Genomic DNA, 27,928 nt, shown 5'->3' with positions numbered 1-27,928 from the left:
CTGTGTGTGTCTGTGTGTACTTTTATTTGTTTTGTATAGACACACAATTTGTGCTCTTTGATTTATATTTGATAGTGTTAGATTTGGTGTATTAATTATTATTGTACTGTAATTTTCAATCTTAATTAATCTATTCTGAAATGGATAGAAGTCCTATTTTATATAATTCATTACAAGATATTGCTTCACGCAAATATGGTAAATCGAGTAAGGATCGCACACCAAACTTCCTGAAGCCTAGGAACCATTACCCTAGCCATGGATCGGGATCTGCAACAGACATGAGGGATGGTGTGGTAACAAGGGAAATCAAACAGAATGTAACAGGACTTGATTTTATTCCACTTGGATCAAGTACACCGGGTGACAGTGGCAACAGAAATCGAAGCAATAACTGGGGTAAACAATACGGGCGTCCGTCTACAGGAAATAACAGAAATATAGGCGGGTATGGCAGCAGAGGATTTAGCCCATACCAATGTATTCCTCGACAACAAAGACCGTTTAAATATCAGGTAAGTTTAAAATGATGTTAATATTTAAAACTACGAATTATATTCATGTCTATATTCAAGTACTCAACAGGTTTTCTGGTTACAATCTGCTTTTCTTGGGCGGTATTAATTTTTCTATCCCATTCCTATATCCTTACTCATCAGATAGCAGCAACGTACGAGTATGGTGACCGAGTTTTTTAAAGTTACTTTCTGCCACCTAACAATGCACAAATTTGGGTGGCACTTTCATATAGTGGAAACTGATTTCTTCTTTTTTTTACAGAAGAAACTACGGTACTACTTTCGTATAGGTGAGACACCTATAAATAATTTATTTCGCACTTTTTTACATTGCTAACGTACTATTTTGTATTGTGGAACATTGCTTTAGGTGAAATAATGAATTTCTTACGAAAATAATGTCTATTTCTTACGTTAACGAATACTTACTGTTTTTCCTTATTTCCACACACAATATGGCGATAGCGTACCGGTTCACCGCACGTTGTGCGAGTGTTTTGTCGATTTGGAGTGTGCAAACAGTGTTGCAACCTTGTTCACCGAAAAATAGATTTGAAGTAGAGGCTCTGTCCGAAAGGTACAAAGTACGGACTTGAAGTATGGTCTTAGCGGAAGTGATGTCACCTAGTACAGTTCAAAAGTGCCAAGAACAGAAGTACGCAAGTGCACTGCTTGCAGTACAGAGGGGAGCTGACTAGGTCACGTGATTTCCACACTCGTTCATTTGTTTAAAATCACGGAGGAAGAAAGCCAGCAACACGGGTTAAATATACGTTATGGGCCAGCAAGTTGTTTTGAAGTTCTTATAATGTGTAGAAATGTATGTGTACGAACATGTGAAAATGCTATGTGATTTCTATGGTGAAACACAAGTGTTTATAATGTGTGGAAAACAACGAGTACGAAGTTTTATCTACTGATCGTACTTGGCGCTGTCGTCGAAGTGCAATTTGAAAGACTTTCACTTCCAGTCCACAACTTGAAGACTGCACTCCAAGACCATACTCTGAGGATGCTCGTTTCAAGTATGGCCTTGTACCTCGCAAACCATTGACGTTAGCCCCACAAACCATCACGGGGACGAGGTATGCCTACAAGGTTAGGTTAGGTTCCATTAGCACTCACTTCGTTCAATTTAGCATATACGGACAACATCGGTTTTTCTCGATGAAAGAAAATACACGGAATTCTTTTGAATTTTAACTTTCCACATCCCTGGACTCGCATCGTACAGATGTACATCCACTTCCCATCTTGTCCAATGTGCAGTTTTCATGCACTTCCACATTTTTTGCATTCCTCTTCTTTCTTCAAGATTCCGTGTTGAATTACAAATTCTACGGCATCTCATATTATAGTGATAAAAAAGGCATGGTTTGAAATACTGACTACGGGGTTTACATCATCTAACACACCGAACATTGTGCTCTCGTGCAGAAAGCAAATGGCGGCAGCAGCAATAGCGTGTCACAGAGAGATTTTCGCAGAAAAACACATAAAGAAATGTCCCGCAATGTAGAATTGTACGTTAGCAATGTAAAAAGTGCCAAAGAAATGATTTCTAGGTGTTTCCACTATACGGAAGTAGTACCTAAATTTGGGTAACTGTTTTGATTGTGTTATGATTTTTTTTCATACACTCCTAGCAGGAAGACTATTAATATTGGCAATCATTGCCACATGAAAATTGACCTTCTTTGATGTAATGAGTAGGGCTCGGATAGTTATGCACTAAAAAGTGTTAGATATGCACTTTAAAAACCCGTTTTATTTATATAAATGCTATATATAAAAAACAATGAAAGATTACATGCCAGGCAATGAATATACATTATTCTGAATGCTCATTTGCTACACAGATTTTTTTTCAATTAATATGGTTCTGCGTTAAATGATTACATTACAGATCAAGATCATGATTGCATTTGATAACAACATGATGTCTCAAATTTTCGGAACTTGAAACTCCTTCTGTATATTCAAAAAACACCCTTCCACATGTTGTCCATGTGTATGCAGAATTTTGCAAACTTTCACCATTGTTGCAAACCCACTGTTTGTTTTCACCTACTGCATCCAATTTCTGTACATACACAAGATCTTCAACCTGGGTGAGGACCTCTTTAACGTCTTCTATAATTTTGATGCTTGTTTGAAGTTGTTGAAAGAAGAAAGACAGAGAAAAGATAAAGAGAAGAGGAGCGAGAAGAAAAATAAATACAGTATATGCTCGGTGTTGGTTGTGGATACAAAAATATGCACATCATCAGCTTATTTTCATACAAATATTCACGTGCATATGAAATATGCATTTTTAGTAAAAAAAATCCGTAAATATGCTTATGCAAAATGCATAATTATCCGAGGCCTAGTAATGAGCATTCGTTTTCGAAAAATGTTATTTATGTTGAAAAAAACAAAAATTACCTTACGCAAGGATGCCTGTTTCCCATGAACAATGGTAGTTATTTTTCGTTGACTAGCGACTGTAAGTATCATAGACTAGTTGGAATTAATGTAGAAGTAAATCTGAACCTTAGTAGAAAGCATTTAGGGACTAAGAGAACCAAACCTGGCCTGCCTAACCTAACTACTAAAGCATATATTGAAGAAAATCTTATGTAATCGCTAAAACTCTGCAGTTTGTGTTAACAGGAGTAAATATAAATCGAACCATGTTAAAATTGCATTTGTAGCATGATGAAACCGCAAGGGAATTGGTGCCCTAAGTGAACTAAACCTGACCCTCCTAACCTAACTACGAAAGCCTGTATTGAACAAAATCCTCCAACATTTTGGCAACAAGAATTATGTAGAAATATGTGGAAGTGAAATAACAGTGTCCTGAAAACATGCAGTAAGTAATCAGTAAAAAAAAAAACTTCAGTATGTGTCAACAGACGTAAATCGATATCGAACCATGTAAAAAATTACATACGTAACATGATGAAATCACAATGAAACAAGCGGTACTTGGGCCCTTTTGTTTTTAATTTACACTCTATATTGGTGCATGCAATTATTTTACAAAGTTTTGACTAATACTCAGATTAAACTACATTAATTCAACACAATACAATACAATGCTTGTAAACTTGCTTGTATAGGCCAGAACTTGGTATTAAGAGCTGATCAAGTTGGCACTCCCAAGTGTTTTTCTTTCTCCCATTCATCATTATCAGAAAATATTACTGAATTTTCTTGTTATTGTTTGTGTCGTAGAGAATTTTTATGTCTCGAAAAAGGAGTTAAAAATACATTCACATATCAGCATAAAAGCTTCTTTAATTACAATTTTCAGTCAGTCACATATCTTTCTGTTTTTGTATGTATATATAAGTTTGTGTGTTCATTTATTTTTATATTCCCAAATCATTGTATTCTTTTTGGAAGTATGCAATTCTTTTTTAGTTTTTCTTAAATTACATCTACAACTTCCTGGGCTGGGTGATCTAAGATTGGACTTTTTCCACCCTTGTCCCCCGCACAAAGTGGCTCTGGGGCTCACCCAGCCTCAAATCAGTGGGTACCTGGGAGCAACCCTGGCCGGTAAAGGTGGTCAGAGCATGGTGTCGATGACATAAACTCCAAAATGGTCAAGATTGGTTATGTGTGGGGCCTTGCTCCCACATCTCATGATACTGTGGTACATGTATGGGGAACTACGCATTTACCTTTCTTCCAGAATTTGGAGAACTTCCAATAATTTCACTTTGTTTTCCAATTTTTATTTATGTAAAGTTCATCTTCATGTCTTGTTGAATTAACATATGCAAGTTCATTTCCTGCAAGTTCAATTTTTCGTTGACCTAACGATAAAGTTTCTATAATTCATAATATGAAATAAGACCTACAGAATTGTAAAATTTCTGTATTCGAGTTATTTTATGTCACTTTTTATATCACTAGAAATATAGCAATGAAGCATGTAAGGTAACAAATTAATTAAATATCATATATGTATATATTAGCAATTCTTGAAGCATCTTTGGTTCTTGCAACTTCAAATCATGTTCTATAGTCTTTGTGCAGTCAATTGCTATCTTAATCTAAAAAAAGTTCAGTAATAGTTATTTAGTATATCACTCTGATGTACCTAAGTGCATGTAAAGATTTACAGCTTGATGCAATGACAGTTATGTAGACTGATGAGTGCATATTAGTTTAACATTACAGCTACTGTTTTTACATTATTAACAATAGTAATACATAACCAAATTTGGTTGAAATTGTCAGATATTTCTTGTTAATTTCATACATGTCATTCATTTGTTTACAGAAAAGAGGTGGTTTTGCAAATCATAACCGTGAACCTGATATTTCCCTCTACTATCGCCATTCAATGGTAGAAGATCCATGGGCAAAGCTAGAAGAGCAGGCATATTCATTTCAATTAAACAAAAGTGATAGTAGTAGTTCGGAAGTGTCAAGTAATGCTACTCAAATATCTATACTGGGGGGTTCATCAAATTCCCTTAGCGATTCAGATGAGGCCACATCCAATTCCCCAATTCATTCACAAGAGCAAGATAGCGGAGGGTCATCAAGTGAAAGCCTTTCATAGTGCTGTGGTGTAGTGTGTGTGTTGGTGTGCAATTATTCTTTTCAGTCATATCGATTGTTTCATTCATGGTAGTACTTTTTTAGTTTATTTCTCCTGATAAATTCCGTGTGGATATTTGTATCCATTGGTAAGAGCTCTAAGTTTTATATATCTGTTGATATGTATTGAAGCTCAAAATGCTATTTCAGATCATTTTGAAACTCCCAATATGCATACAAAATCTGTGTGCATAGTTGTAAAGACAAAAACTGTTTTTAGTTTCTCTTCATTGATTTGAATGCAGATGTTATCATTACAGTGACATCATTTCCTGAGAACTAATAATTGACATGCCGTCAATAATGGCATCATTAATGAAACTTTGCAAGCAAAGAAATTGTGTTTATATAATACAAGTTATTTTAAATTATTGTGACGACAATCAAGGACAGACTTTTTGTGTTATGTAAATATGGCATGATTAGTTGAGAACAAACTCATTCAAATTCAAGTAATAATACTCGGATCATTACATGTTTTCATGTATGAATGAACATATTTTATTTTGGTACGCTGCTGTAAATGTAGATAAATAATGAATATTTATTAATAATCCTCTCAGCGAGATATTGATGAATTCTCATGAAATGCATTTTTAAAGTAAAATTTAAATAGTGGACATTAAGATGTATACATGAATGAATTAAATGTACAGAGAGCATGAAAATCAATTGAAGTAATAGATTAAATGGTGAATATTATTCATACTGAAAACTTGTCATTTGTCCTTTAAACACCCATCTCTGGAGTTAGGTGTGTATTGAAAACATGTGCAATATAAGTTAAGATATTTGTAAACAAACAGAGCTTTTACTGTGTAATCCATTGGGTAATAATCATAAACTGTCAAGTGGAAATTTTAGTGGTTACAGATTCTTGATAAATATGCCAATTACAATAGTTTATATCTTGGTAAACTAGTATGGAATATGTGTTTTGGTCCACCAAATTACAAATTGTAGCGCCAGTTTTTTTTAGATATGTTTAAAGACAATTGTTGACTTACTGCAGAGGTAGACAAAACTACAAATAATTTGGACACCGCCCCCTTTTTTCGAACCAGTATTTTTTAACCCTTAACTATAATCGAAGAGCCGTATGAAAGGTGACCTTGAACAATCCTCTGTGCACAGTAGCAATTGCAGAAGGTACAAACTACCGTGTCCAACATGAGTCGTGTCTTCTTTTGTTCTCCCAGCAGTAAGAATGGGTTCATTAATGGCCTTGTTTTCTTTGTGATTGTTTGACTAGAAAAACCTATAAGCGTCGTGTGCTACACAGACAAGTGCATAATATGGTCTAAAGTTTATTAGTTCTTCCAAACTGATTCTTGTATTGTAGAAAGTGTCTAGTAGTGTTGCTAAATGTCAGGAGCATGCAGCGACTGCATGCAAGGTAGGTCTTCGCAATATTCAGACTATTGCGAAGGATGTGTCTTTTTGTGATACAGGGTCCGCAATATTCAGACTATTGCGAAGGATGTGTCTTTTCGTGATACAGGGTCAGTGGTTTTCACTCGCCTGGTAATCATAATCGGCGAATGGATGTTATTCACTTGGGACAGTTTTAATAAAGGGGTGTTGCATAATATTATATTTCATACGTAGGCAAATGATGAAATTCCTACCGCAATGAAATTGAAAGAGGCTGTCGGGTTTGCAGGCAGTATGTGGTCAGTGTTAAAAATTTTGAAGAACATGGGGTTTAGAAAAGTCAATGACTGAAGGAAATTTTTAATGGAGAGGAGTGAGAGGCAATGCCATAGAGCTGATCATTATAAATCTGCACGACACAAATTCCGAAGAACTTGATTCAAGTGGCAAGGGTGACAGCGGTACAGAATGAGCATTATGTAGGAAAATTGCATTTTAATTTAAGTTTATTTTCAGTTTACTTTGTGAGTCAGGCAGTTGCTTTGTTATTGGGAGTGCTACTTGGCTGCACATGGTGTCTGCGGCATACGGAGAGTTGTATTTTCTGTGCTGTAAAAGAATGAATCAAGTTCTTCTCTCATTTTTTCAGTAACCAAATAACATATTGCTGTAAATGTTACACAACTTTGAAATTTGGATTTTTTTTGGTAACTTTCGCACTGGAAGTTATGTTTAATAAAAATCAGCTCGCGACAGAACTTATCTACACAATAATGCTCAATAAGGTATTTTAATTTTGCACTTAATTTGAGAATCCTATACATTTAATTTACAACACAATACAATCCTCTAAAGCTTTCTGGCAACACTCGTGCAGGAAGGGTGTTGACTGTTGCTGCAATAATATGCAATTTACAATTATTTGAATCCATGCCGTTGTTTCTTATTTTGTAAGAGTTGGCGAGAACCCTGAACAGTGAGTGGAAATGTATCTTCCTCTCTCTGCACGGAGAAGTCAATGTCACCCACTTTCATATACCTTGCCAACTCTACTATGGATGTTAATTACAAATGGGGCACGGAAGTTGATGAAATTTAAACCAAAAAAATGCTTTAGTCTTCAAAAAATTAAAAAAAATGACCTTAAAGCCAAAATAGTCCAAGAAATGCAAAATAAAAACAATATTTTCTTGTTCTAACTTAGAGAAACGGTCTGATATCAGGTTTAGCATTGTTTTTGGTTTTGGTTTTACCACTATGCTATCTTCCAAAGAAAGAAAGACGAAAACTGTCCCATAATTTGTCAAGACATGGGCTGTTCCATTTTAAACAAAGAAAAGTAGGAGAAAGGTCTGTTCCACTTTCTGATAGGAGAGGAAGTGTGATAATTTACATTGACATTTCCTAAAATTTTAAAAATTATTTTCTCGAAAATGGGATGAGACCCCAAAGTTTTTTTTCATTTCCTGTACATATATTCACCTACAAGTTGGCATACTTAGTGTATTTTTACCTTGATGCTGTTTTGAGATAGGCCTAATTCTAAAGATGCAGATTTCGCAATTTTTTAGTATTCTAGTATTTAGTATTCTAATAGCATCAATATCCCAGTAATGTGCTATATCAGGTAGCTTGTCCTAATAGGGAGCTTCAATGCCCAGTAAACAAATCTTTGGTATAGTGTTGCTTATCCAAGATATTAAGGGCCGAAAACTGGAAAAAACTGTATTTTGGACCCTCTTTGTTGCCACATAACAATGGAGAGCAACAATGCCCCATCAAAAGAATTGAATGTATATAAGCAACCAGTCTTATATTAACAGTTTATCAAAACAAAAGTTTGGGATGTTTGTTGATTTCCAAAGATGCAGCACTCCGAACTTACCCATGTTTCACTTTTCATGAAAAATGATGGGTGGTCTGACCTTGAACTTTGACATTTTCTACAGGGAAGGAAAAATTTTTTCATGGTCTCAAAATTGCACAATATTCATTTCTCATGACCTACTTCAACATATAAAAAAATGTAGCCAATCAAATAATCACTTTGTTCGAATTTCAAAATAATGGCTCTGAAGGCTTAGGAAAATAGATGATTTTTCATCAACTTCCAAGCCCTAATAATAACACCACTACTATGGAGGGGTCTGTCAAACCACTGTTTTAATTTTAAACTGTGCACTAGCTGCATTCCTATTTTCAATTTCTGACTCATTTCACATGAGGTCCCGGGTTCGACTCATGGCCTGGGCATGGATGTTTGAGAGTATCCATTCATCACTCATCCCCATCTTCGCAAATTAGCCAAAGTGGCACAAAAAGTGAAGTAAAATATAGCAAATCATTCAATCATTTCACATGACTTGACTTGGTTATTGAAGAATATTCTAAAGCAGTCTTAAATTATTATTGTTTAATTAAGAAGGAAAAAAGATGTAATGTAATTTGTGCAAAGAGAAAGAAAATCAGCAAGAATTTCAACAATGGCTCTTTTTTGTTTTAATTGATAATGATTTGTGAACCATTTGAAACAGAGCATAACAAAAAAGGCACTTAACTACGATGGTACTTGTCCATAATACAGAGCATTCCCTGACATTCGCTACGAGACTCGGCGGCAAGCAACCCGGCATCAGCGCTTGTATTTCCCAGTGAACAGGGTCCTCGACAGTTGCTAAAGTCGGCTATTAAAATTACAGTTTTCATATTGTGTACTAACCTTGACTACAGAAGGTGTTGAAAATGATGTCCCTCTGCTGCAACACATTCCTGGCATCTCCGAAGGAAATTGGCATTTACACGTGCAAGTTCGTCTACTGTAATTCTCCCAATTTCTCGTACAATACTGTCTTTTAACTCACGGATGGTGTGCAGATTGTCTTTGTATACTTAATTTTTAGATTTCCCCATAAGTAAAAATCGCAGGCTGACAAATCGGGCGACCTAGAGGGCCTAATCCTCTATTAATAACCCTGCCCTCGAAAATTGCCTTTATCAAATTCAATGTTTTGTCTGATGTATGGGCAGTTGCTGAATCCTGCTGGAAATAAACACACTAACACTCAATATCGGTTAACTGTTCAAAAAATGGGGTGAGTATTTGTGTTCTGTATCTGTCATCATTGATTGTATTGTATAAAAATATAGGGCCTATGATCCTATGCGCAGTTATAGTGCACCATACGCCAACCTTCTCATCATGTAAAGGAGTTTCATGAATGAGATGAGGATTTTCTGTACACCAGTATCTATTTTATGCATTATAACATGGCCATGTTAGTGAAAATAATAAATTTAGGATCCACAACGCCATCGGCAACACTTTGTAAAACCCAGTTACAAAAATTCACACGACTCGCATTATCTCTGCTGTAATTCATGCACTATTGTCACTCTGTAGGGCTTAAGTTTAAGAATTTTAGCAGCTCTAAATGCTGTGGTTTTTGAAACACCCGTTTCTTGTGAGAGGCGGCGGATAGATTTCCAAGGAGACTGTTCTAACCTTAGTCCTATCTCATAGAGTTTTTTCTCAGTAAGTACACGTGGGTTTTTCTTTCCACTTTTATTCAGAACTGACACTGTTACTCTAAACTTTTTTACGATGTTTAATATAGTGGTCCTATGTGGAACGGGAACACCAGGAAATTTTGTTGCAAAACACTTCTCCACCATTCCTCTTTCAGAAGTAACACTCGACAAGATAAATCCTTTGTTGTAATGTAAACTTTTGTGTTGCCATATTAAGCCACAATCTTCAACACACACACACGACATAACACACAACTTCCGAGGGAGGTTTATACTGGCGTCAGTCTGCAATGTCAACAGAAAGGGAAAGACAACGAAGGCAGGGAGTGCGAAAAAACAGACAAACATGTGACTGTCACGGACCCTTTCACCAGGAAAGACAATCTCTGATGCTGGCCTGCTTGCTGCCCAGTCTCATAGCGAATGTCAGGAAATGCTCTGTAGAATTCAATGAGATTTGGATAAACAAGGGCAAGACCTTGCGATATTGACATCATGTAGCTAACACCCTAACTGATCACTTGTGGTTAGATGGATCCGAGAAATAAAGTGAAAGATAAATCCAGTACGGCCTGAGAGAGGCCCATGGTAGTTAAGGATTAAACATTTTATTTATTTATTTTTTCACGTCGAAGAAACCCATGAATCCATCTAAGATAAAGCTACACATTTTGAAATGTGAACTTAAACATCTAAATACAAGATCGGATTAATAGTAATTAATACTTGCACCGGAATGGCCTTCCTACAGAACTCTATATACGTGGCTCTAATGGTAACAGGGTGAATAACTATGCAGTACATTCTACAGCAGCAGTGGCCAACCCTTTTTGGTTTGAGGGCTAATTTACATTTCAAGAAGCACTGGCAGTCTATTTATCTTATTAGACCTAACGAGAGCCTAAAAAAGGAAGCAAAGGGCCAATACCTTAAAATGGACATTATTGATTTTATGCATGTATGTATTTATTTACTTATTTATTTATTAAATAAGTTTTGGCTTCAGTACTGTGGTCCTGGCACCTGTTTTAGACCGCATTCCCCCAGTTCATCGTTAGCATCTTTTCATCCTTTTAATGAGAAGGTATTTTTTTTATTAGGCATTATTAAAAGGAAAGTAATGACAATATCCACAAGCAAACTTGAAATACTAAAATAAATATATATATATATATATATATATATATATATATATATATATATATATATAGAGAGAGAGAGAGAGAGAGAGAGAGAGAGAGAGAGAGAGAGAGATTTCAAAATCAAAGTGCCATGTTAAAATTTCCAGGTACTTCGTCAGCACTTGAAAATATGCAGAGATCCACAAGTAGCCTGTGTTGAACAGGTACAATCATACATGTTAAAATCTGTAAGATAACAAATAGCAAAAGTTAATGAACATTTTCAGTTGACTCGCCCTCATATATTCATGATTGTTGTATCATGTATCTATTAGAAACTATGACAAATTAAAATTTGAAATTTAATTAATTTTATATTTTAGCTGTGAAAGTTTCTTGCTAATCAATAGGCATTCTTTAACCTTTAGTGGACTGTAGCCTCTTCAGACAGGAACTTTTCAAACTTGCTACAATGTAAAAAAGAAAAAAAATTGCTTCATACCTATTTGTCATAGAGAGATGAAGAAGTCAGTTTTATTATTTTTGAAAGATGAGCTTTTAGCAGAGGTGCAATTTGTATGTTGTACCTCTTATAAATGAATAACAAACATATAAGGAGAACAGTGTTGCCACCTTACAGAAAAAAATTGAAAATGTCTTCTAGCATTGCTCCTATTGAAGATGGATGGACTAAATTTGCAGGGAAGCACAGTAAGACCACTCTGAGGACATGTAATGCAAATCCTCCAAATTTGAAATTTGGACTGGACGCAGGCACGTATCCAGGAATTCCTTTCGGGGGGGGGGCTTAACACCACTTTTTTTAAGGGGTATAGTAAGAACCTCACAATTGTATGTTCAAGACCAGTGGTGGCAATTGGGTTCCAAAAAGGGGGGGGGGGGGGAAGGGCAGTGCAAGGAAAGTTTACTTTCTCTTGGCAGACAAGGCTTAACATTTAGAGGCCATAATGTTGAGGCAAGAAAATAAAAAATGGGGAGCAACTATCCCTTAAATCGTCGCCACTCTAAGGCTGTCATTTTAATCAGAACGTGAAATCGGAACATTTTTTACCACTCGACTCCTCTGTTTCCATGCATTAACATTATGTGCCGGAACCATCTCGGTTTGTCCATTTCTTCTCATCTGGCATAAAAACATCTATGGTGTCTTTGAGAGTTTTTACGACGCTGTTACACATGCACGGGATGGACAATCCATTCGACAACGCGAGATTCAAACTGTGGGTTGCGAACTGGACGCAGACAGTTCTCGAGTATTTCTCTCTGATTCGAACCTGAACACCACTAACTTGTCTTGTCCTCCCATGTTTGCAGCTCGTATAAAAGCCAAAACCCACCAAATTGTTCAGATTCAGGCCTTAGCACTCACAAGTGTTCAAAAATGCCTGTCACAGCTTCCGCTGTCTTGTCATATATCGACACGAAACAAAGGAAGTCTACTCAAATACAGGTGGATCACGAAACAATTAATGCACAGTGAAAACCCTTCCGTTCCCAACACATCTAATGTTTCGTTTCTCAGTATGATCAAATGCTTACTCATTTATCTCCAGTGACGTGCCCAAGGGAGGGTTGGTGAGGTCATAACCCCATTTGACCCAGTATTCCTTTTTTTTTTTTAAAAAAAAAAAAAAAAGAGGAACGTCAAAGACAGGAAAAAAATGGCAAAATCAGGACTGACCACGAAAAATAGTATGCGTATCCCCTCTCCCTTCCGAAAATCCTGGGCACGCCTCTCTTTATCTCGGACACATTTTTTTAAAATCAACTCACCAGAAGTTTTTATCATTCCGTATTGGAGATTGAAGTAAGATGCGTTCTTCCTGCAGGTTTGGTTGATTGATTGATTGATTGATTTAGTTAATTTTACTTCGCGTTTTGTGCCTCTTGGCTAATTTGCGAATATGGGGATGAGTGATGAAATGATGTAATTGATGAATGGACATCACAAACAACCAAGCCCGACCGGGAGTTGAACCCGGGACCCTTGGCGTCGCACCTGCAGGTTTGGATATGATCGTTTAGGGTGCTGTCGTCTGCCTGCCTACACGCCTAACCTTAACAAGGCCCTAATTTTCTATTCTTGTGACTTGGATTTTCAAGACTTAGGAAGGTTTCAGACTGAAGGGACACGCAATACATGTCAATTGGAATGGGCCAATCAACAGCAACGTTTCACACCGTAGCGACACAAAAGGCCGTATAAACGTAATTTCGACTTGTGAAATCCTCAGGTGACACGGTGTGAAATCTCCCTTATTAGGCCACTGTCATTGTCACCTCGAAGTAGTAGCTCTTGTTGACCACAGAAAAATATTCTCATCAACCGGTGGGAATGCACCTCAGTTTTCTTCTCTCTCCGATATTTGCTGTGCTTGTTCACTATACAGGCAACACCTTACGATTTGATATACACAGGACATGTACTATGTAGACATTTTAACGAAAAATCGGTTGAAGTCAAGGATGGCTAGGTGGCTCAGTTGGTAGAGCCCTGATTTGGGTCCTGGTAGAGCCTGCAATTTCCGCCTAAAATGTCTACATAGTCTTCCTTTCTCTTCTCGACATTCATAAAATTTTCGACTGTCTCTTTATGGTAGTTAAGTGTTTGAATGTGTTTCGAACCCAGTAGACTTAAACAAAAGTTGTTTTTTACCATGAAATTCTCGGACTGCATATACGAAATTTAGTTCTGGCAAAACTAAATCATCACTCAAAACTTTGATTTTCAGTTGATCTATGCAGCTTATTTCTGTTTTAATAAAGCACTCCAATATCCGGTACTGCTGAAATATTCACTTTAGAGAGAGAGAGGCCTTGATCTCTTCTGCCCTCGAACCGAGCTAGCACTACTCTGAGGCCCCGGAAGTTCTGCTGTCGTCAATGTCTTCATTTTCGAATCACTATATATCTTATAAAGCAACCAGAGAACGCTGACTGATATGATCACCAATCGACTGTATGAATTGTCTTACCTCTGAAATCTCATTAACCGATTCTTTGTACAGATCAACCGAAAAATTGAATCCGCGTATTTATATCCTCGTTATATTGTAGAACGTTCCACAGATAAAACGATTCGTTAATATTGCCAGTAGTTGACTCCTTCTCTCATTCAAGAACGTACCCTCTCCCGCCTTCCAGAGATTAGAAATTAGAATGAATCGCCCTACGTGTGGTGCTACCTTTGTTGTGCAGCTTCCAAATGCTGACAAGTCTCTACATAGTGCTCAAGTGCGCTGCGACAACACCGAAAGCGTAAGAAAAGTTTACGTGCAATATTATCAACAACAGGGTTATAGAACATTCTCCATCTTGCCTCGATAATTTTCTATCTCCTTAAATCATCGTCACATTATTCAAAAAGCCAAAAACCTAATTTTATCTAGTGTAAAATATAAGTAACCTCAACCCCACCTTGGATACGTGCTATTAACAATAACAGGGTTATATAACATTCTCCATCTTGTCTCGATAATTATTTCTCCCAAATTATCATCACATTATTCAAGAAGCCAAAATCCTAATTTTATCTAGTGTAAACAGAAAAAATTCCTGAAGGGGGGCTCGAGCCTCCGGATTTCCACCTTGGATACATGCTATTGACAATAATAAGGTTATACAACGCTCTTCGTCTTGTCTCGATAATTATTTCTCTCAGATTTATAAATTTATAAACCCTACATTATTCAAGACGCCAAAAATCTAATTTTATCTAGTGTAAATTGAAAAAAATTCCTGAGAGGGGCTCGAGCCACTTCATCCCCACCTTGGATGCGTGCTATTAACAATAACAGGGGTGTAAACATGCTCCGTCTTGCCTCGATAATTATTTCTCTCCTTACATTATTTTCACATTATTCAAGAAGCCAAAAACCTAATTTTATCTAACGTAAACTGAAAAATTTCCTGGGGAGAGGGTCGAGCCCCCTGTGCTCCATCTTGGATACGTGCTATTATAAATAACATGGTTACTGAACATTCTCCGTCTTGCCTCGATAATTATTTATTTCCTTAAATTATTGTCACATTATTTTATTTCACACCACAAGAAACCAAAAATCTCATTGTATCTAGTGTAAACCTAAAACTTTCGGGGGGGGGGGGCTCGAGCCCCCTAAGCCTCCCCTCTGGATACGTGCCTGACTGGACGTTTCCTGCCCCCCCTCCCCCATAGTCGGAAGTTGTGAACACTTTCTTTTATTTTCATTATTATACAGTGTGTTTCAAAAGTTGCCCAACCCAAACTTGAAAAAATTATATCATGAAAACCGTAAGAGATATTTACACTTTGTTTTCTGCATTATAAAGCCTCATCCATTGAGATATTTTTCAATACTTAACATTTTCACTTTACTCGATACAGAAAATCAGATAACTGACTGAGGGAATTGTAGGCTGCCTCTGGCTACCCTGAATTCTCTTCGCATTTCATAACAAGTTCCGTCAGCTGTGTTGGAATGGCAGGGTTTGCCAGGTGCACAGAAATTTACATTTAAGAGTCAAATTAGGAAACCAGAGGGCGAATTCCTCCTCATCCCCTTTTATGTAACTCCTTGCTTAGAATTGAATGATTATGCGTGGGTGTTGTAATGAAAAATATTTTAATTATAATCCTTATGTTTTATTTTTATTTATATAAAATAAAGTAAATTAGTTACAATTGTGCAAACATTTTGGCAAGGAACCGTTTATGCACAATTCTATTTTTATTTTCCAGATATTTGTCACCTTTTTTAAGAAAGTAGCTTCTCAATATCTGTATTTTCTTTTTTTTGAGCAGGGAACTCTTAATGCAGGCAACAAATGTTTGTCAGTCATTCTAGATCGTTGGGCTGTTTTATTAATCTTCATAATGGAGAACTGTTCAACCGCCAAACATCACTAAAATTCCAGCAGCAAAATGGCTTATTCCAGGATACTGCTCTGGGAGATCTAGGACCACCTCGTGATAATTAATACTGAGTCGCATTGTAATTCAATAAGTTCCATTTGAAGGTTGGGACTTGCACACACAGCTTCAAAAGAAAAGGGAGCAATTAACAAGAAAGTTTCCCTTCACACTCTTTGAAGTATTGAAACTGTTTTCAAATTCATCAAGTAGTATTTTTACTTTGGACAAGTATTGGCTTAAATTGGGTTCACAGACTGGTATTCCTGACAAACTAAAATTATTGATATGATAACTGATAATTTTTATTTATAAAATATATATATATTATCAAGTTGAATATAGGAAGACTGTTTCCTTTGCAAAATAACCTCTATTTGCTTGTGGCCGCGGTGGCTCAGTCGGTAACGCGTCTGACTACCATGCTCAAGGTCCCGGGTTCGATCCCCGGCCGGTTCAAATCCGGGAACTTTTCTAATGGTGGAAGCGGCCCCGGCGCCTACCCAGCGTCGAATAACATGGGTACCTGGGGGAAACCCTGGGGGGTAAAGGTGGTCAGGGGCGTGATGCTGATCACATCACCCTCACTCACGACCGGATCAAGAAAGTGTGGGGCGTTACCCCCACACCCCCTATACGCCTTCATGGCGTGGTGCTATGCACAGGGGAACACTTTACCTTTTTTTTACCTTTATTTGCTTGAAAATTTCTTCTCCTGTTGGGTGTCACAGAGAGGAATCATGTCAAGCAATTCTTTTGTCACACTGAGAAGAATTGCATCCTCGAATGAATGCAGCCAACTGAGCTATCCCACAGTCCGTATTTTTATATATTGTGAGCAAAAATGGAACACCAGCAATTTTCACTTTCAGTTGTTCGAAAATATGGCCTGCTAAGTTATCAATTGTATCCACATCTGTATTTTTTATTTTTATCTTTGATTTTGTTTCGATTTTTGTTATTTAGCATCGCTTTTCTTCCACTTCGGGCTAATTGTGATGATATAATGAAGCGATGTACACAAGGAACACCCATGCCCAAGCCAGTATTTGAAATCCAGACCCTTGGCATCAAAGCTCGGTGTGCTATCCACTCCACCTAGGATGATGGCAGCTCTATTTCATGACAAAGAAATGTCACAAATTCACTTTATCAAGGTGCAAAATTTCCATGCTCTCCACTATTCACTTCAGAACAAAAAATAGACAATCCCATTTAACTTGAAAAATTCTACAGTCCGCTACAGTTCTATTCTTATTCCCACAGGGCTCAGGCAATGACACAGTTGTCTGAATCTTTCCCAGACACTGACTTTCCTTCAAGGCAAACCCTTCACAATGAAGAAACTAACTCATTGGCAACAGAAACATTCACGCCACTCTTTCTCAGCCAGTATGATATTTTTGAACTACAGAACTAACCTGTCAGTCAGCTTGCATAGTTATAACTAGGGGCCAGATTTTTGCATATTTTCATGTTTTTTCCCTTAAGGAAAATTCATGTGCTCTGAACGGATTTATCCATTTCACTTGATGTGGATTACTCTGGTAAAGTTTTAAAGTGCATGTAAAATGCATATTTGGGTGGGACATTAGTGCATATTTTAGCTTATCGTGCATATTATTTGCATATATTGGGAGTAATTTTCATGTAATTGATTCTTTCAAGTTTGTCTGCTTCATTTTCGCCATTCTTTGTGTCAGCTTTAAAAAAATAGCCTACTTGATCTGGTCATGGGCACTAGTTGGGTCAAGGACATTCATCTAATAACGTTGCAGGTGGTCTGGTTGTGAAGATAGAAAAAACCCATCCTTTCATCAACCAACGACCTTTCGGAGATGTGAGTCACATTTCCAAATTCCAGAGACAACAGTGGGGTCGCATTATTAGAGGATTATCTGTTAATGTGACATCTTGATAAATCTGTGAGTGTGTTTGTGCACTGCAGAAGTGATGATAAATGCCTAAGGAGAGAAGTAACAGCATATTGCTCCAACAGTGAGTAGAAGGCAACGATGCATTTACCACTGCTGGCGGAGTTATTTATTGTCAAGTATTCTCTAGCCATGTAATACATTTCAGGTATTTAGAGTAGCTTTTGGCAGCTTAAATGAAAATTTGCAGAAATGCAAATTTACCATGCTCAAACAGAGGTTACATTCTTGGTAACAAAATATTTGTCTGGACACTGCCATTTTTATAAACTTATATTAATTTTTGTGAACAATGCTGCTGTATAACCTAGTGAAGAATCATTCTGTTATTTGAGTACAAAATAAGAAGAAAGTAGAATCAAAGGGATTGATGGTCAGATGATGAAAATATGCACTATGAGCATATTTTACTCTTAAATTAGACATAATATAAATGCAATAACTTTTTGCAATTATGTCTGTTGATGGATTGCAGCTAAATATTTAAACAACATACTGGTGAGGATTAAACATGATTTTTGGGTGATTTTCTTCAGGAGGAACCTGTCCAGGATTTGCCTGGATATTCCACAACTGAAATTTTTATTTATTTATTTGAAAATCCTGGATACAAAAAAATCCATTTTACATCAGGATAACAACACAAGAAATGGAACGAACAAATACTGTGAAGTGACATCTTGTAAAATGAAAAGACGTTTTCAAAATACCATGACTTGACTTTGTGACAATCGCAAGAGTCTGCTACCCGAAAACATCGATAAATAACGTCTAGTGTATTGAATGAGATATTGATTAATGTAAAGAAAGCATAGTTTTTCCAACAAGATACACATATTATTATAATTGCAATATTTTCAGTTAGGAATGCATGTAATATAATCATTTTGTTACATGAAACTAAAATCATTTGTAAATTAGTATTTTTTGGTGATCCTAAATAGTGCAATATCACACTTTCATTTCTATAATTGCGGCCAGTGAGTTACTGATATATTTACTTTGCATGCAAGGTGTACAGAACCTTAAAATAGGTTGTTTTGAAAATTTGTAGTGCATATTTACATGCATATTTTGCCTTTTTTTAGTTCATATAAATCCGCCCCCTAGTTATCACTTTCCCTCAGATTTTAGGTTTTTAACCTATCTTTTTACTTTGCAGGTAAATAAATGTAACAGGTTATGTCAGCGTTTAATTAAGTAACACAATTTAAGAAGTTTTAAAATGTCTAAAATAACCTATTTTGCTTATTAGAATATATTTGAAGTTTATGTGCCTAAATCAAACTTTGTTTTAGATCTTTATACATTTTTCAAGGTTTTACACTATTTTTATATCAGACAGATATTTGCTCTGTTTGGTGACGAAAAAATTTAATAACTATCGTCTTATCATGTTTTTCTAAAACAACAAAATGTCTGGTAGTAATGTTACCTGCACAGTACAAAGTACAAACTTCTCATACGTGCTTTTTTGCTGACTCACATTAATTCGGTGCTTTGTGGTATTCACACTGTACGAAGTAATGTTTCAGCATTCAAATTTGCACCACTGAATATGATTCTGTTGAAAGATGATTTTGTTATTTGCAAAATATTCTTAGTTGTATAGTACATGGGATGGAAATTTAATAGTGGCAAATATTAACTTACAAATTATACGAAAGAGAGACTTTTACAGCCATTGCGTACAACTATTGCCAGGAACGTGGAAGTCGTAGTATTTCTGTAACAGTGCCGGTTCGAATGGAGCTGTCTATTGCCTGAAGAATGTGTGGAAAAATTTGGAATTGAATGCCAGGAAGTGGTTCCTGCACTTTAGGAATCAAATCAAAGTCACAGGGGCTTAAGTGTGGAAAGTATGGGGGATGGTAGAGCATCGAGCTAACAAATCAGCCACAGGTTGCGCTACATGCATCCGAGCATTGTCCTGGAAAATGACGGGAGGATTCAGCAGAAAGTGATTCTTCTTCTTTCACAATGCAGGTGGCAGGTTATGTTCCAGATGAATGGTAATACCACAGACAAGTTAATAAGTTAGAAAATTAACTTGTCTGTGGTAATACTGCACATTGATGGTCTGTCCTGGAGGTATGGCAAGAATCACCAGAACTTTCACATTAGTGGGGTGCTGAGTCTGACTACACAACTTTAGACTGCCAACTTCAATTATACTCTATTCCTCTCGTCACTGTGCATGCACTACCTAGTAGTGTTAGAAGGAAGAGTCTGTTTACTGGGAGGTAGCTTAGGTATCAAACTAACATGTGGTATAAGTGAAAAGAACTGGTTCCATTTTATGGCGTATATACAGCAGTGTTGCCACTATTAAATTTTCCAACCCATGTAATTTCAAACTCAAATTTACCTTATCAACTTCAATATATCTTTCTGGTGGGGGAGTAGCCACCCTGGTATTGTGCAGTAAATTATACATACGTAATTCATTCTTCAACATACATACATACATATTACAATTTTGTACAGTTCCTTTGTAAATTTTTTAACAATTGTACCCAATGAGAATGTTTCAGTAATTTTGAACCATTTTAAGTTTTTTTGGAACCTACTTCAAGATTTTTTCAGTCTAATTTATGATTTTTACAACCTATTTTAGTAACCTAAAAACACACATTTTGGAACCTAAATATCATAGGTTTAATTATCACCCATGCAAGAATATTCCTGTTGAGGAAAATAGGTGAATCTGGAGAAGTTCCGATGAGTCGAAGCTTTTTTCATGAGAAAAGAAAAACAGGGACAAATATATAGAAATATATATGTGTAGATAGTCCTGCATGCATGTAGTACTATGGTGGACCGCACTGAGGGATTCTGTGAGCCGCGAGTTTGGCATGGCTGAAGTAGATGAAGTTGTTTATACATTGTGACTACTTTGCAGAGTGTAGGTTTGTGTACAAACAGATAAGAAACAGTAGAGATATTGAAGATATTATCTTGGGTTATCAACCAGTTGATATCCCGAGAAAACCCCTTCATCGTTCGCCGCCAGGAAAGCTTCAAGAATTATTTCAGTAGAGATGTTGCTGAAATGAGGAAGATTTTTTTCTGTGAACTGCTGAAATCAGAAGAACTTTTTCTGTGAACTATCATTCCATCACTTCCAGCTGAAGCATTCATTTAAAAAGAAACTTCCCTATCACACACAAGCATTAATTGCTTATGGTTTGATATTGCAATTTTACAGACAAATGTTGGATGAATTTCCACTAGATGTTGAATTGTGTAGGTGTTCCTCATACATTCGTTCACTCCAGAGCATAACAATTAGAATAGAAAATATATGAGTACATGCACATGTAACATTGAACAAGGTATCAAGTGTACAAACCTTCCTTCTAGAATCCAACAGATTCATTACAGTACATATATACTGCTGATAATTCATTACAATGTTCTTGTATTAGTCTTCACCTTTGCGTGAAAATCTTACTTTGCATTTTTTGTCAGTTTTTATTTTTCTCTGCATTTTTGTTTTGCATTCATTTGATATATTAATAGATAGGTTACTTGTATTTTTTGTTATCCCTTTCACTGACCTACAATTTGTATTCTCAATCAATACAGAACTAAACTTTAAATTCACCAGTAAGGCAAAGGCACCCCTGTGTGTGTGCACACATGCCATGAAGGCACATGGGATGATGTGGAATTATAGAGCTCCACATATTCAGTACAACCCAATACTAGGGATGAGTGAAGGTAAGTACTTCAGGATTGGCTACTAGCGATTGTATGTGTGAGGGAAGTATATCTTAATTTCTGACAAATATTTCTTTGTAATGTTGAAAATTAAAAATTACATAACACACATGCATACGAGGTCTGACAATTAACTTCACAAACTTATCCTAGAAAATATGCTACATACCTTATGAATAGCACTGTGGTCATCTTCAAAGTAATCACCTTGGGAAGCTATACACCGATGCCAGCTTCTACTCCACCCTTCGAACTCTGTTTCTGGAATGGCTTTCAGAGCTGCTATCGTATTAGCATGCAACCTTTGCATCACTCCCAAATAGTACACTTGGTTAACTAATTGTCCTGGTGGTACAAATTCATAGTGAACAATCCCTCGGATATCACACAACTTGACGAATTTTGGCAATGTTTTCGTCCACTTGCCATCCTACCTTTCTTCATCAGTCACTTGTTCCCTCAGAAAACAGTTAAATCCATTTGTACACTGCTGTTTTCTTCATGGCATTCGTACTGTACACCTGCACTAACATTTCCCGTATTCCACTCCCACTCTTTCCCAGTTTCACCAGAAATTTGATGTTTTGTTCATTTCTCTAATTCCAGCTCAGCCATTTTCACGAGAACGCACACACACAAGCAACAATGCACGCCACTCAGCACAAATCTGCCATGTGTCAACACAAACACTGCTGTGAGACACTGAAATACCAAGGTTACAAAATCTAAAATCTTACAGAGCTGCTTGTATAGTGCTGCCTTCAGCACTAAACGGTGGCGAGTTCATGAACTTAATTGTCAGACCTCGTATAGTCTGTCTTATTATAGGCAAAAGTCTTCAATTCTTTGATACGTGAATTATTCATCCAGTTGACAGTTGTTTTTTGCACAATTGTAAGCTCAAATCGTCGACTGAAAGATGTAGGTAAGTTGTAGTCTTCAAACTTTCTTCTTTTCGAAGAAAAGTTCTCTCAAATCAAATCAGGAATTACTTCATTACACAAAGTCTTCAAGCTGTAACTTACTACCCATACTAGCATTTCAAGTGAAATATATATTCATGACTGATGGCTGTAATCCTTACCAACCTTGAAGAGTTTCTCAGACTTGCATGCATGTAAGAAAATAGCTACACATCATTTTATCATATTTCCCTGTTGCCAGTAGCATGTGCTGAGTTCAAAACCTGATCCATTTCACCATACTGTAATGTTTGAATTGGAAGAAAAAAAAATCTGGGGATGACCCTTCCCTGTTCACCTTTTGTGGTTTTGAAATGATGTGATATTGTGATACGAGGGCCATTTGAAAAGTTCTAAATATGACAAAGAAAAACATAGTTATCTGTTGAATTTGGTTTTATTTTTCTACATAGTCTTTTGTGAGAACAATGAACTTCATCCCAACACCATGACACCAGCACGAAATGCAGATTCCTCAAGGCTTGCAAAAATAGTCCTCCCATGTTGCTTGGATATGGAAGTCTGAGGCTGCGAGGTCAGGGAAATAAATAATGGGGGTGTGTCAGCAAATCATATTTCAATTTGTCACAAAACACTTGTACAAGCTTGCATTGTCCTGATGCATGATGATTTTTTTTTATATACTGGTCTTCTTGCATGAATATTTGTATCTAGTTATTCTAGAAGATCATAGTACTGTCGATTGATGGAGGATTCAAAAAAACGATGCCATGATTGTTCCCACTGATTTGACAACCTTCACTATTTTGATGGTGGTGAATCATAAATTCGCTTATTTATTAAAAATAGTAGCCTGTTTAGATAGGGCAATATGCGAGTATAAAATAATAACATAGAATTAAATTCTTACCTTGAATACATGAAAATGAACACCATTCTTTCATTTTGGTATTTTTTCTTTGTTGTCACTTTTAAGTTCTGGAAGGAATGACTGGTGCCTACCTTGCTTCACAATTTGAAGATTAAAACAATACAAAAACCGAGCAAATGGTGTCTTTGTGAATATGTAGTTAGCTACTACAGCCATTTTATTTCTCAATGCATCTCAGCACATTCAAAGAAAATATAATTCAAAGCTACTGCTTCCCTAAACACAGGACCTCATCGCAGGCAAAACATGAATCTTCGTGATAATGACACATGATGGAAGCATAATGAACTACTCCTTCTTTCCCTCTGAGAAGTAGGACAGTGCACCCTGTGTAAAATGTGTATATTGCTGTCGACAAACATTCACCATTGCCATACTACATTCTTGCAGAGGTCCTCTACTGTCTTATACCAGGTTGTAGAAATATAGGGTCCATTCTGATTTAACTGAAGCAGTAGGAGCTGCTGCCTATTTGCACACTCACACATGCACTGCACACCCAAATAAGTGTGCAATGCAATTATATTTATTCATTGAAAGTCCTTTCTTCGAGACAAGTGTTCCTGGGCCACATCACCTTCCATTTACTTCCTTACATTAACATTTCTAATAAGGTCCATGGCACTGCTTCCAATGGCAAATAGAGAAACCAGAAAGGCTCGCTCTTATGGCTTGGAACAGTAGGCTTTCGAGCTCGCTTTGCACAAAGAATTGAGATATAGTAGAGGCAATGCATTTTCGGAACAGCTCTTGGGTTCTGTCGCTTCACTAGTCAGTGAGCCGAAAATGGTTTTCCTCCTTGTGTTAATCAGAAAGGCAAGCTGCTGGATTACTTTAAAGAGTAGCAGGTTGCGCAGAACGACATGCTCAGAAATCATTTGTGAAAGTGATACCGAGGTGTGAGGATCTGGTGCTAGGCTGGAGCTTGTTCCTGAGTGTATAGAAGTGTGATTTTGTAGTGTGTTCCTCACATAAAATATGTCTCCTGTTCATTCTAAAGTTTACCGTAGAATGCTTAGGGGACAAACACGTGAAGTTGTCACAAATGTCTTGCAATTCATGCAAGAAGAGGCTGACAAAAATGATTCGAAGTTGCCTCTTAAAAAAGTTATTGACCATGTTTGTGCTTTAAGTACTGTAAAATCAATTAAGAAGGAAAGTTAGGCTGTTCATGCTGGATCATCATAATCATACAGCATGCCCTGTAGAAATAAAAATCGTCCGCGGCCGTGTACAGATATAGATGATTTTGACATGTGCGTTGTTCAGAGAACAATTAATGAATTTTACACTGCAGACAGGTAAGTCCTAACAGTAAAATCTGTGCTTGTAAAATTAAGGAAAACCATCGGATATAAAGGGCAGGCAACCAGTTTATTGAAGATCTTCAAAAAACTTGGGTTTATGTGGAAGAAAGTGGAAACTAATAGAGGTGTGCTTATTGAGAGGAATGACATTCGGAATGCAAGGATTGCTCATTTACGGGCCATCAGTAGATATCGTCGGGAAGGTCGTCCTATTACCTAGGTATAAATTCTGATGAGACATACATCCATAGTTGCCACACAACCACTAAAATGGTGCGACGATAGTCTTGAGGGCCTGAAATGTGCAATATCCAAAGGGCAATGTCTCATTATTGTCAATGCAGGCAGCGACAAGGGGTTCATCCCTAACACCCTTCTAATATTTAAATCAAATCAGAAAACTGGAGACTACCACACGGAGATGAATCACAGCAATTACATGCGGTCGATAAGAGAAATGGTCATTCCAAATTTTCCACCAAATTTCATCTTTGTAATCGACAATGCATCCTACCATAATATTCAGAAAGAAAGATGCCCTTCGTCTAACACCAGGAAAAAGGAAATGCAAGAGTGGCTATTAAAAAACAATATATAATTTACAGACGATATGTTCAAGCCTGAACTTTACAGCCTTATAAAACTGCACAAACCGAAGATGAAATCTTACATTTTAGATGAAATGATGAATGAACATGTCCACACTGTCCTTTGCGTTTTCTGTAATTGGAGAGGAGGAATGGGAATCATGTTGCAGCAATGTTAGAAAAACTGAGGAACAATACATTCGGACGGAGGGTTTGCTGGAACCAGAAATAGAGCATCTTGCTTTCAGTGTTGGCAACAGTAGCAGCAGTGTGGACGAGTCATTCTCGAGTGCAGAAGATTCTTGTTGCGAAATGTCAGATTCAGATTCCGAACTGGATGGCATCGAATACCTGGAATAAATCATTGGTTCCTTCATTTAATCGTATTTGCAGTATTTACAACACATAAGGTAAGCTTATTGTATTGTTTTTGGTAGTGAGCTTTTGTTGTTGTGCAATTCTGCATTGGGTCATTGTTACCCACCATTTCTTTATTCACTTGCAACGCTCCTCGAGAATTGTAAACATCCGCCAACAGTCACGTGTTGCAATTCCCTCCCCAGCTGATTCGGTTTCTGTGCGACTCGCTTTTAACTTGCACATAGGAACACCTCAGAGATGTTCCGAAAACGTGTTGCCTCTACCTACAGGCATGCACATGCACTGACTTCCTTCTTTGTCATGTAGTGTTGTAATCTTTCCATTCCTTGCTGTGTGATGGAGTCAAGAACAACCCGCACATCATTGCAAATTGAGAGGTTTTTTTTTTTAGAAAGGGAAATTTCAATAATATCTCTCTCACATCATGCTATTTCGAACATGGTATAGAAATCCAAACAAGGAAAGGGCAGAAAAGGAAGGGGATGGGAAAGCTAATAGCAAAACTGTAAGGGTAAACAAAATGTTGCATTGCAACAATGAGCTAACTGCCTTTGCTTAGTATAAAGAAAGAGAGAATGTATTTGACGACAAGTTCCAGGTGGATATGTGAGGGAGGAAGAATGTTGTAAAACAAGAACAAAGAAACTCTGCCCAAGAAACAGAAGTTTCATGTTTTGCAGTCAACGGTGAAAAAAGAGCAGATAGAGATTATTGTTTCAGTCTGTTTTTTGAGAGTGGAATCCAACAGGTTACAAATAGCATAGAGCTCTGATATATGCTCATTCATGGCGTATAGTGATGAGTGTTTTCAACAATGCAAGGCCAGATGCAAGAAGTGGAATGCATTGATACAAGCGCTGGAAAAATACTTATAAAATGTCAGCAGGTTGAATTAAACCCATTCATAATGTCGTAGGAGTTGGTGTCAACAACACTCTCACATGTATTTGAAAGTTTAACAAAAATGTTAAATAATCTAAGTTTAATCTTGTGTTTTTGTCATAGAAAAGTCAATCCAATTCGTTATTCAGTGCACATGAGAATCTGTAACTTATACAGGGTGGCCCGTAAGTCCGTACCTATTCATATATCTTATGTATGTAGTGTATAGACTTTTCCATGTGCTTTTGCGCATAATATTATGCTATGCCATATTCTGTGAGACATTTTCAACAACATAGCAGGGTCCCATCCATATGTTATTATGTTATGTTATGTTATTCAATTATGCATGTACGTAAAATGTTATTATTATTTATTTTTTTTTTTTACAGATAATGGTCGATTTAAGCCCATTTACACTTGAAGAGCGTATTGTGACAAGTATGTGGGTACATAAGTGCAAAAATACGAGTGACATCATGGACACACTGAGTGCCAAATTTCGAGAAAGATTCAATAAGGATCCACCAACATGGAAATCGATGTTAACGTGAGAGAGGAAATTGTTTCAAACTGGCAATATTAAGGATTCAACAAGAATTTAGCACTGTGTATCTAGTTTTCCCGTATCCCGCTCATTTTTAGGTTTCCCCTTTTTCCCCTTCCTGTTAGATTTTTGCTTCAGAATTCCCTGTTCCTGGAAAAAACCTCCTTGAAGCACCACCGGCTCAAATTTCCTTTGCAGTCAACCATTCATACCCGACAACACTGGAGCCCCTCCTCTTGCAGGACCTGTGTCTTGCTGGCACGTATTCAGTGAAGCCAACCCAAGCATAATGGTGCTAAATCTCGCACAAATTTAAAAAGTCGTTTGTAAGTTGGGGATATAAATAAAACAAGAGGGCCACTTTTCGTTGTGGTTGAATTTTCTCAAACTTTTCACGTATAACATCGAACCCATGCCGTTGGTTGAACCATTCGAATTTATATTTATGTTTTTGTTATAAATTAATATTAATAATATGAAAATCACATAACAATTTAGTACTATGTAGCATAATTTCGGAGTTTAAACGACACCGTGGATGTCCAGAAGGACCAAGGCAAGGAGACACTTCCTGAAAAATGAATGTCAACCATTTTCACACATACAATTTCATTTCAGTCACATCAAATTGTTAATTATTGTAAGGGCGTTGCAGATA

At 36.8% G+C, this 27,928-nt stretch overlaps 1 protein-coding gene across 2 annotated transcripts; it reads left to right on the top strand.

Moving 5' to 3' along the window:
- On the top strand, positions 1-27,408 carry LOC145987125 (uncharacterized). Of its 2 annotated transcripts, none has more exons than XM_083121615.1 (2): positions 1-515; positions 27,116-27,408. In XM_083121615.1, the coding sequence occupies exons 1-2, from the start codon at positions 141-143 to the stop codon at positions 27,275-27,277; spliced, it is 537 nt and encodes a 178-aa protein (XP_082977741.1). In that variant the 5' UTR covers positions 1-140; the 3' UTR covers positions 27,278-27,408. The 2 variants fall into 2 exon arrangements, with proteins under 2 accessions (XP_082977741.1, XP_082977740.1); XM_083121614.1 differs by lacking the exon at positions 27,116-27,408 and adding an exon at positions 4,798-5,822.
- Positions 27,409-27,928: the final 520 nt, after the last annotated feature.

The sequence above is a fragment of the Lepisma saccharinum genome, chromosome 4 (assembly GCF_977018435.1).
Source record: "Lepisma saccharinum chromosome 4, izLepSacc3.1, whole genome shotgun sequence".
NCBI classification, from domain to species: domain Eukaryota; kingdom Metazoa; phylum Arthropoda; class Insecta; order Zygentoma; family Lepismatidae; genus Lepisma; species Lepisma saccharinum.
Note: the sequence above shows the minus strand (reverse complement) of the source record. Positions and strands in the feature narration are given on the sequence as shown.